This window comes from Panicum virgatum, chromosome 4K (genome assembly GCF_016808335.1).
Source record: "Panicum virgatum strain AP13 chromosome 4K, P.virgatum_v5, whole genome shotgun sequence".
NCBI lineage: Eukaryota > Viridiplantae > Streptophyta > Magnoliopsida > Poales > Poaceae > Panicum > Panicum virgatum.
Window position 1 is genome coordinate 11,157,023 of NC_053139.1, and position 12,029 is coordinate 11,169,051.

General features: G+C 45.2%; 1 protein-coding gene across 1 annotated transcript; it reads right to left on the reverse strand.

Annotated features, from left to right (window-relative positions):
* Positions 1–610: 610 nt before the first annotated feature.
* On the reverse strand, positions 611–4,617 carry LOC120703088 (protein GRAVITROPIC IN THE LIGHT 1-like). The gene is made up of 2 exons (XM_039987099.1): positions 4,410–4,617; positions 611–2,278 (listed from the first exon to the last, which is right to left on the reverse strand). The coding sequence occupies exon 2, from the start codon at positions 2,212–2,214 to the stop codon at positions 946–948; it is 1,269 nt and encodes a 422-aa protein (XP_039843033.1). The 5' UTR covers positions 2,215–2,278; positions 4,410–4,617; the 3' UTR covers positions 611–945.
* Between the last annotated feature and the right edge of the window lie 7,412 nt (positions 4,618–12,029).

Genomic DNA, 12,029 nt, shown 5'->3' on the forward strand with positions numbered 1-12,029 from the left:
ACAGAAGCCTTCAGTTTCCCAGAACTAAACACCATTACCGACTATGACTACCATCAACAATGATGCAGGGACATGGACATTTTGGCTGATCCGCCAAATCGCCCGAGATGCCGAGGACCAGTCACTCCAAGGTTTTCTGTCAAATTGAGATACAACAGTGCTGTCCTATGCAGCTGTTTCCTTACTAGATTCTTTCCCTGCTATCGCATCAAAACTGCAAATAAAATTGCAATAAGTAAATCAAGCAAAGTTTTAAATAGCCGGCTATAGCTTCCGCTATAGACCGCTATAGCTTCTAGAAAGAATGGCCTCTATGGCATTTAGCCCGCTAAAGCCGGCTATAATCCGCTAAATTCCGGCTATAGCTCGCTAGCCGTAACAGCAGCTCTGCCGCTAAACGTCTTAGCCGGCGATTTAAAACCTTGAAATCAAGGAGAATAGTAGTTTGAACATCTTCATTTCACGACCTTACAAGGCCCTCCATGATTCATAGCCAGATAATTCTCCATGGACAGTTGTTGTGCAAGTCTAACCTAGCAAGTGGAATATAGTTCTGTTATGGAGCATCGCAAGAACGCTTTAAGCATCTGATACAATAAAACCTCCTGACTGGGCAAAAACGAGATCAAAGTGGCTGCCTGTACAATCATCAATCACACTGATAACATGTTTATGACATCGGGCAGAATTACAATAGCACAAACATTGAGAAACCAAAATATATTATAGTGCTGAAAACGACAAGCCAACTGGACAGAATTACATAGCTCATGGATATCTTCACAAAGGCATTGATGACCACGTTTCAAGAGGAATAGCAAGTTGGAGAGACAACAGTCAACAGGAAGCATCACATACAAGACAGACACAAAGACATATTGGTCGATCTCCCAAAGATGCAAGGATCCTCAATCTCCTAGTGTAACTGGTGCAGGGCATCTTCAGTCAGTCAGCACACTTGACACCTGAAAGGTACACCCGGGACTGTATGATGCTGGTCCCAATCAAGAAACCAGGCATCACCATCAGGCCAACTTTCAGCCTCTCTGCACCTTCGTCTAGGATGATGTTCTTCACAACGCTATCCATGTGGATATCCGAAAATTCACTTCCCTTTTTCACTTGAAAGACCTTGACCTTTGGATCGAAGGAGTATGCCAGCCTGTGCAACAACCATATTGACTTCGCTAGCTTTAGAAAAGCCTGATAGAAAGGTGTCCTTGGATGGCCACCGCTCATGACATAGTTCCTCTGATCCATATTGCCGAAGAAAGAACCTTCCATTTTGGGGTGCACGAGTAGTAGGTATTTGCTTCTGCAGAACTTGCCAAAAACTGAATCAGGGTTTTGGCTCAGGACATCCAATGGATCCATGCCTCGTACGGCAAGGAACTGATGGAAGAAAGCCTCATTGGATACGCTTATGTTAGAATCTTTGATATAAAAGCTCTCTTCTTGGAACCCACTGAACATTCTTTGGCAAATATATGATTCAAAAGCATACTTCTTGTGAGCCCTTCTTGTGTAAACTACAGCAGGTTCGATCGCATTAGCAGCTGCATCAAGATCCCAACCTGCAGCCTTCATCATGTTGATCAAAGGCTTTGAAAAGTCATGCATCGACTGGTATGCATTATCAACAGCAGATGTAAACAAACTTGGTGTCAATTCAATGGAAAAGTAGTTCTCCTCTTCATCAGATTCCTCTGATTCCTTGTTAAGCAGGCCCCTTTGTTTCAGTTTCTTCTCCAGCTTTGACTTTCGGAGTTTAGCTTCATCGATTTGCTGCTGTAAATGGGTAATCTCAGTATCTCTAGTCTGGATCTGGGACTGGAACTTCTTTACCATGACCTCATAGGTCTTCAACAAATTCTGCTGCTCTTGTATTTCAGAAAGTAGGCGTGCATCTTGAGGGGATGCTGCTACAGGCTTGGGATTTTTTTCTCTGTAAGCATGCTTGAGTTCAGAAAGCTTTGTAAGCTCCTCTAAGACAAGTTTATCAGCTTCCTGGATCCTGTCAGGGTCATATGGGGTGTGGGCTTCTTGCAGTTGAATGTATGCAGATTTCAAAGAGGATATGTTGTTGAATATCCTCCCGATCATAGTGTCCATTGAGTCCCCGTTTTGATTCATATTCTCATCGATTGGTTGAGGATGAACTTTTTGGTTATTATTATCATAATTTTGTGACTCCTTTGAGCCTGGGCGGATCATTACTTCTTCCCCTCAGGATCAAAGAAGTTAGTAGTCTTCAACTATGCAACCAATCGACATCCACCTGCAAAGCAACTTTTGGGTTCAGGCCACAAATTTACATTTGGAGCAAAGAAAATTATGGCAAGCTTTGATTGCTGAAATATGATTTCGACAACAGATCTCCACAACCAAAAAGAATAGGAAACTAAAAAAGTATAATGGACTCTGGGAAACTATACGTTGGTTGGTACAAGCTCATTCACCAAGTTAAATCCTTTTCTCTATTCTTGATACAAGGATGAGTTTTGGATCCACTTGGTCGATTGAATCATTAAAGACAGGTTACGCAGAGAAGACCAGTGCTACACAACCAACATGATACACTTGGTCTGCACTTTGCATTCTCTCAAGGAAAGAAGGGTTTCAAACCTAGTTCTTAGAGTATCTCACTATCTCCAAGAGTGCCCAAAATCTATAGCAAAAACTAGATTTTTAGCCTAATCATAAAAATTCCAACTCCAACAGCTCCCAATACCAACATCTAATATTCCCGCACACCCAAAACTCCCGGTCTTTGGACCCAGATTTCCGCCCGCGCTGGGCGCTCCCAATTGGGATTTGGCACCTTTGCCGAAAGCGCGCAGGCCTCCTTTCCCCGTGTGACGTGACCTCAGTGCTTGCTCGCAGCTTCACGCCTTCTCCCCGCTTGCTATGGCCTCGTGCGTGCGGTCGCAGCTGCATCGCGACCTGCCGCCGGCGCCGCGCTTATCCACTATGGTCTGTGCCCCCGAGGCGAGGAGGTCGTAGATGATGGCGCCAAATTGCTGATGCAGTCCTCGTTGTCATACCAATTTGGTTATAGATTATTATTTAGGGCTTGCCTACTTATCTTGCCCCAAATTGATGCAGCGGCCGGGGTTCATTGGTGCAGTGGTTTAAACAGAGAAGATGAGCATTCTTTTAAATTAATGAAGCCGCCGGCCATGATGCTCGCAAGAATCAGTTCTGGTTCCTGAACCTCTCCAGCAACACGCTGTCCGCCCGACGAGCTCAGGGGACTCAAGGAGCTTCAGATTATGGCAACAGCGTCACTGACGCCCACGCTGGACAGTTAGACCGTTACTATCGCTGGAATGAGTCAAAGTGCAGGATGTCTCATATCTGTGATGATGTGGCAGATTCCAAAATCTTTAGAACCAAAAATTAAGGGCACTGTTGGAGGAATGAGTGTTTTTAAAGCCTACAATGTTTTAGGAATGTCCCAATATGGTACTATTGGGAGTGCAAATATTAGGCACTCTTGGAGATTCTCTTAAGGTGGTAAGGTTAGAAAAGGCGACCCGACCCCTTCCAGACGCCTAAGCGCTAGTAAGGCGAGGTAGGCAACACCATACCACCAAAGAAGTAACCGACAACAGCAGGAAGTGGAGGAAATAAAACGGGAAAGAAAATAAGAAGGAGAGAAAAAGAGAAGCAGAAGCCCACTAGTGAACCCACCATACCACCTTATCTACTTATCTGCTGCTAAACCACCCATCTCCCAGAAGCAGCAGCGCTGCCGCCGCTAGTCTCTCTCTCTCCCTTCCTCCCTTCCTCCCCCATCCTCTATCCCTCTCTCTGAAGCCATAGCGCAGCCATCAAGCGATCCCTGCCATTCCCATGCCCTTGCCCCTAAGTGCCCCTTGGATTAGATGCGCTACCGCCATCCTCAGATCGGCCACCACTGCAGCTGTTCGAAGTGAAATTGCATCGGACACCAGCGCCAGAGAAGGCAGGGATGGTGCATGCAGCAGCTGCTTGGCCTTGTTGGTCGATTTCCGTTCGATTCTTCCCCCTCCTTCCCTCCCTCCCTCCCTATTGCTGCTTTTTTAGTCAGGCGACGCCTTTAAAACCATGGTTTCAAACAACCACGGCATGATTCTGATTGCTCCAGAACACAAGTCCTAATCTCAACAGTAGTGTCAAAATCACAAGTGGGGTGGCTAACACTAACAAAATTATTGGTCAGATTGCTCAAGATGCGTGGAACAGACCAGGGGCGGACCCAGCATAGGACATGGGTGTACGCATGTACACCCGATAATTCTTGCAAACGAAATCGAAGTTACGAACGGTATATTGTAACCGGATTCAGATCCGAACACAAATAGTTTCGTTAGGGTTTGGGGTGCTCCGTCCCGCACAGCAGAAGGAAAGCGAGGGTGCGGGCATACCTGGAGGATGCGCTTGTCGCTGGCAAAGGGCTGGGCGAAGAAAGGGCAAATGGCGCGGCCGGTCGCCCAGTCGGCACCGCCGGGAAAGGAAGAGCACGGGAGGAGAGAGAGAGAGAGAAGGGAAGGGGGGGGGGGGGAGAGAAACAGTGATGAGCCTGAGGCCGTCCCTGAGCGCTGAGGGGGAAGGCTGTGAATGAGCCGAGCTCGAGCTGAGCCGAGCCGTCAACAACTCTGGTAGTCAGGTCAGGTGCTGTGTGCTACCGACCTACCGTGTTACCGTCCAGCGAGGGCTATACAATGGAATAACGGATCAGATCGATGCGGTGGGAAGTCTCCAAAATATTTTGCATCAAACCTGCTATAAAACTCATCTAATCTCATTTCAAAACTCATTTGTTGCAAATTTTCATCTTAGATCCCTCAAATGACCCCCCACCCCTCCTTTACATTTTTGCCCCAAACGCATCATGAACCTTCTCACTACAGATGGCAGGTGGCGCGTGACACCAAAATTCTTCACTCGTGCATCTCGTTCATGCCACTAAGAGCATGGCTAATGATTTAGCCAGCAGCTGGCGGCATGCTATAGCCATATCATCTGCAGCCTTTAAAAAGCCTTAGTTGGTTGAGAGCATTTAATTTTTGGCAGAGGTGTGGGAGACGAGCGGAGCAATGAGAGAATGAAGTCCTTAGTTTATTCGTCTGCAATCGGCTGCAAGCCTGCAAAAGGTGCTCCTACATTGGGTATGCAACTTCACGCTAGCGAGTAAGAAGCTCACCCCATCCTATCTCTCCGTTTCTCGCTCTTCCCGTTAGATTTTGTATGACGTGAAGACCCGAATTGTCATCTCTGTCTGTTTCTCACTCTTCCAGCTAAATTTTATATGACGTGAAAACCTAGCTGACTGTAACCATAATACTTGCTCTAACCTCGATTGGGAAGATTCCTTAGGCGTGATTGGTTCACTGGCTCACTGCCCTCCCTAGATGCGTAGCCTAACTCGTATACCCGCGGCACTAGGTACAATGACGCTAGTTTGGTTGGTGTTTCTAGCGGGCTAGACCGCTTAGAGCTGGTGATTGGTGCCAGCACATGAGCTAGGTCTGCTGGATACAACCAATTTTCTCGTATCTCCAGAGCCACGCTGCCGACCGGCTTTTGCATCGTAGGAGCCAGGATAAGGGCAACTTTAGCGTTTGGAATAGAAGGTGGTGCTAGGATGAAGTCACATCACAAGTGTTAGTTTAGTAAAATTTGGTCTAGGGTATTGCACCTTTGCACCCCCAATTGTAGGACCCACTAAATCTTATTTTCTCTCTCCTCATCACTCGCACCTCCTGAACAAATGCAGCCACATATAATTTTTTTTATTGAAAGCACCGAGTGCCCAAGCAAGCCACAGGTACTTGAAGGTACTAGTCTAGCACCTGCGCTCCAATGTATTGCATCAGAAAATCTTTTTTATCTCTCATCTCTAGCACCACCTTAGCACACGTGTTGGAGTATGGTTTTAAAGGTGTTTCCTAGGCGACGCCTAGGCGTCCAGGCGCTCAAACAGTCCTGGGCGTCCTGGTCGCCTAGCTAAAAAGCAACAAGAAAGAGGGAGGGGCGGGAAGAGTGAAGGGGAAATAGACTCCACCACGCCGCCGCCGCGCCCCGTCCTCCTCTCCCACCTCTACTCGTCGTTTTTCACTGCGCCGCTCTCCCGCCTCTACTCGCTGCCACCGTCATGCCGCGCCTCGCCCTTGTGGCAGAACCACCTGAATTATCCCGGCTCAAGTGCGCAGGGCATCACCATAAAGGTAACACTAGCCCAAATGCACTTCAAACGGAATAATTCTTGGTCTATCGAGTAACGTCCCGATACAACCACCGGTTCTCGGATCGAACAAGCATACCCCGCACGAAGGCGAGTCCAGAGATATTACAACCACAAGTTTTGCATCACAGGCATAAAAGTTATTACAAACTAGTTCTAAAACATTATTACAAGTACAAACTTAAAAAAAACAGTTATACAAACCATAACTTTAACTTCAGAGTTTGAAAGCAGCGGAAAGAGACAACGATGGCTACAACACGTCGCAAAAGTATACCAAGCTAGCCCAAGCAAGGTATCACTCGTCATGGTCATTGCCGGCCGAAGACGAATCCCTCTCTACAGACCAGCCAGGAGGCAAAGAGCAGGGATAGGTCAAACTAGCGACCTGGTCCTCAAGACTCATACCTGAAAAAGGGTTTCAACAGCAAGACTGAGTATTCTAATACTCAGCAAGACTTAACCGTCAACGGTATAAGTAGCCCACTTTAGCTAGACTATGCAAGGTTTTGTGAGGCTCTGGCTTTCCTTTTGCTGAAAAGCAATAAAGAGTATGTCCTTACTTTCAAGTTTTAGCTTTCAATATTCTAGTTGATTAACCATTCTATGTAAGCAACTACTATTAAATCATGGTAGAACTTTAAGCAAACATCAAGATTGATCATAATATTATTGCTCTTCTTACTCTGTGTGGCAAAGAGATCAAGCAGTCTCATTTCATCGTGAGAGGCGGACGATTCTGAATCGAAATTCAACCTTGCAAGGATAAACCTAACACACACGCTTGAAGCACCGTTGAGTCACTTCCAAGCAACCGTTGACCTTTCTTTCCGGCTTGTGGATAGGGTCACTCTCCCCGACTACAGGGCTCCAAGGTCCACCCGTGCCTGGTCCACCCTTGTCCCTTGAAGTCGTAGTGTTGATCAACAATAACATTTAAAAACCTATCTCTAAAGAGAGAGTGAAAGGTATATCCACTCCCCGGTCCAAATCGGCTACTAGGCTTGCCGCGTACCATATTTACGGCATGTGGCTAGTACTTTCAAAAACTTAACCAGCACTACCACACACCGCGACCTTAGCAAGTTCATCAACACAGACGGGGTTTCACCAAAGGTCATGATATCGAACACGACCCCGTCCGTCGTCCTTATATTGATAACAGAAAGTAAACAAGCAATTCCTATAAAGCTCGCGAGTGACAGGCAATCACTCGACTTTTACCGGTCCTATAAGCCTAGCAAGTAGTCGAACTCAAGTCTAGTGTTCAATACATAGGTTCCTAGGATCATGCATCTAGGGTTTCAATTCAAATCCTAAGAACTGTAGATGCACAAGTAAATAATAACAGTAAATGATAATAATTTGAAATATAGGTTATGTCCGGGGCTTGCCTTCTCGGTAGTCGCTAACTATTTCAGCTCTAGGCTCTTCCGAACTTTGGTTCGGGGCTTCAGTTAGTTCAGCTGCATTCACCTGGATTTCTGGATCACCTCTGTCAGACTCCGGAATCAACTCGTACGTCCCGTCCGTCAAAGTAGTCGTATCTATATGAAATGCAAGAAGTGACATTATAAATACACTCAGATCATGGTAAAGTTGTAGGCTAACAACTGGCAAACAAACATAACACATGGGTAATCGTTTATAGAGTAGTTAACTAACAAATCTAACTACACAAGGCATCATGCTCAACAGCACAAATGAAGTGAACTACTCCATAAACAAGTGGGGGTGGTTTTCTATAACAAACAAAACATAGTTTGCTAATAAATCAACTACTCAGAGTACAAACAGTAATAAATTCTGCCAAAATTACACTAAACAGAACATGAACAAAGTAATCTACCCTGTAAAAATCATGCCATAACATCTAACCATTTAATCAGAACCAATCAATCATTCAGACAGCACATAGAACAAACATGAATTATACAGGTCAAACTAGAACAAAGAAGAACCTCAAAATTTAACAGGAGGTCGACACAGAAACGATCTAGCTACTGTGAATTTTTCATGATTTTATCTACACAGAAATAATTATGAGAAAATAAAAAAAATAGAACAACAGAGTAGCAAGATTCATTTTTAGCTCATGTTCTAGTCATGAACTGATGCTCAAACTTCCTGGAAAAGTTAAGCTACTCAAGAGGAACATTCAGGAATATTTTCATGATTTATCCTGAACAGAAACTATTTACCAAAATTAAAGTATATTAAACAAGGATTAAATCAAAGAAATAACTACACATGATAACTGAGAACGAAATTTTTATAGAAAAACTAGTGTCACATGAGTAAACTACCATAAAAATTTCAGAGCAATACAAGCTTTCAATCATCAGATAAGAAAAAGATTAAACATCTAGTATTTAGTTACCTAGTGACACAAAACCATTTATACAGCAAAAACTTGCAACAAACACCTACCATATTATGATTCTACTGCAAAGATATTTACACAAGGATTCCAAAACATCCAAGTTTACATTTTTCTGAATTTCCTACGATTTGATATTGAATTTCAAAATTCACAACAAATCATAACAAACAAGTCCCTATAGCACTATTCAGATGTGTCACTGACTATTCAAAGAACACCCTGGGTTTTCTTTTCTTTCAACCTGAGGTCCCTGGGCCGGGTCAGAGAGGGGAGGCGGTGGTTGACCGGCCGTTTCCCGGCGAGGGGGTCACCGGCGGCGAGGGGAAACAGGAGTGGGGGCTAAAGGGGTCCAAGGCGCACCTCTGGGTGCTTGGAATCGAGGCTGGGGCGGTCGGAGATGGGGTGGCGACGGCGAGCGGCGGCGACTGGGGCTCGGCTACAGCGGCGGGGTAGTTCCCGTGGGTTTTGGGCGACGAGAAGCGGCTGGGAAGCTGCGCGGGGTCACGGCGGAGCTCTCTAGGGGGTTAGCGCGGGCGGAGGAGCGGCGGTGAGGCGGCTCCGCGGCGGCGCCAAGCTTGCCGGTGTTCGGGGTGGTGCGGCGGCGGCGTTCTGTGGTGTGGGAGCGAGGAGAGAGCAAAATAGCTAACGGAATTGATGTCTGGGGTATGTGTAGTGCTCGGGCGCTCGCTAGAAGAGGGCGGCGGCCTCTGCAGCGGGCTCTCCACCGCGACGGCGAGGTGGCGGCGGCGCGGATGGTTCTGGGCTCGGCGGGGCGCGTGGCACGGCCGGGAAGACTCCAGCGCGAGGCAACAGGAGGGGGAGGAGCTCCGGAGCGACGCGTGGGCGCCAGCGCGACGGAAAAAGTGGCCGGGAAGGCTCTCCACGGCGACGGCGGGCGGCGCTGTCGGCGGCGGCGATAAAACAGAGTAGGGGGCTGGTGAAGGGGAAAAAGGATCAATTTGCAATTTCTGAAAATTCCAGGGACTAGTCTGTAAACCAGCGATAACTTTTAAAATAGGGCTCAAAAGAAAAAGTGGCCAACATGAAAGTTGTTCAATTTTTCAAGATCTACAACTTTTATGTTGTGCAAAAATTTATTTGACCAAAGATTCAAGAGCTAAAATTAAAAACATACGAGGGATTTTGGATTCTAGGAATTTTGTCTTTTTCAAAGCAATTTCACTTCAAAATTAGACTTAGAAACAAAATTGGCTGCCATGCAATAAATACACTGAAACTTTTGCAAAAACACCCTCCACAAAAGTTATACTAGCACACCCAAATCAAACATAATTGCAGAAAGGACCTTGCATAAAATTATAATTACACATATAACCTTTTATAATTACAAAAAGGTCCTTTTTCAAGAAATTCAAGCACATGATGTATAATTTGGTTCTAATTACCCTAAATTGGCTATTTAAAAACCTGGGCCGTCACAGCCCTTCTCTACCACGCGCAGTCCCAAGTCCTCCTCCGGTCTCAGCACAGGGCCCCGGCACCGTCGCGGCGGTGCTGTCAATGGGCACAGAGAGAGGGTGGGACGGGAGACGGAGGGAAGAAAGGAAGGGAGAGAGATGAGCAGAGGCGGCGGCGCTGCTTGAGAGGATCTCGGGAGGGAGAGAGACAAGCGGAGGGAAGTAGATAAGGCAAGGGGTATGATTGCCTGGTTGGTATGATGGACTGACTAGTGGGCTGGGTCAGCCGAGTACTTTCAGCCCAGTTCCTTTTTCTCCTTTTATTCCTTTCTCCTTTTCTTTTTCTTTCCTTGTTGCCACCTAACGCTACATGTAGACTGCATGCTTCAGGGAACTGAAAATCAACAGGAATACAATATGCTTAATGCAATAGCAGCAGCCCAGAGCATCACTCGCATGTCATCCGTTAAATCGAAGCCACATCAAGCACTGAAAATTACAGGCAAACGAGGCATCACAACGGAACTACCTAAAGACTGAGTTATCTCGAAGCTAAGTCTGGAAGCTTATCACCCTGTACTCCTGTTAATTTCCAACAAACATCAAGTGCAAGACCAATACATTTGTGCAACAAGCAATAGATAAGACGCTAGAATGTAAAAAACTTGTTTAGGTGCACATTTTCATGATGAATCTCCAATGCTGAGCATCACTGAATCAGATCTTCAGTCACTGCCACATTAAGCACTGAAAGTTACCTACAATATCTACATTATGAGCAGCAAGGGAGGCACGCAACCATCGCATGTGAAAAACGAAGCTATTCCACCAACCTCGCACTGGAATTGTCCTTGTTGCTCATGTATCACGCCAAACGCTACATGTAAAAATGCTTCATGCAACTGAAAAGTGACAGGATGCAAAACCAAAACATAATACCTGCGATGCAGAGCTGATCACCTCGGATGTCTTCTGTCAAATTGATGACAAATTAACCAAATAAAGCTGAGACAGGTGAACCCCTAATCAAAAGAACAGAAATGCTAATCTATTGTAGGACTGATGTCTCAAGCATCCTAAGTTGTACACTTGCACCTGGAAGGTTATCACCCTAAACTTCTGTGGACAGTGAGCAAGAAACTAGCAAAAGTTCCAACCCCATGGCCCCTGCGCCCTGCCCCTAGATTTTCGTCACCAACGCAAAAAAAAAAGGAAGCAAAAGGCTTAGCAAAAGTCACAACCTCTCCACTATAGGTATCATGATCGACGCAAAATAAACACCAAAATATCCCAGTTCAGAGTTAAAAAAAACTATCTTATAAGCTTAGCAAAAGTTGCAACCTCTTCACTCCAGATTTTCAAAAACAATGCAAAAATAAACACTAAATATCCCAAATGGAAGCAAAATCAGCATTGCGACATAAGCTAAGTTTTTCTTTGTAAATAAGATGTTGACATTGCCAAACTTGGAGCCTATTTTCTTGCCCAGGTAATCTATTATATGGCTACAATCCAAGCGGCACCGGGAATATCACAATTCACATCACTAACCAAATATATTTATCTAGAAAGTAGAGTGAACATCATAAGCTTCAACAAAAAAGCATAACTGTATCCACATTATAGGCATCTCTAACATCAATAGATCACACTCAACTTGAACATAAACGAAAAAGGAAATGCAACAATTTTTGTGACTCCATACTCATAGAACATTTTATCTTCTTGTAAATAAGATTGAGCACTGTTAAGCTTGATAAACCAGACAGATCACATCTTGAGGAAGCCACCATCCGAAAATATTATATCAAAACTATAAGCCAAGGGTTCCTACTATTACATCATCACTAACCAAAGATATATATGAAGCAAGCATAATAAACATCATCAGCTTCAGCAACACATGTCACAGTATCCAAATTATGGGGATGCAAAGATCAGATAAAATTTAAGCATGAAAGAAATGGAAAGCTGCAGAAAAGTTACATGATTCCTACCT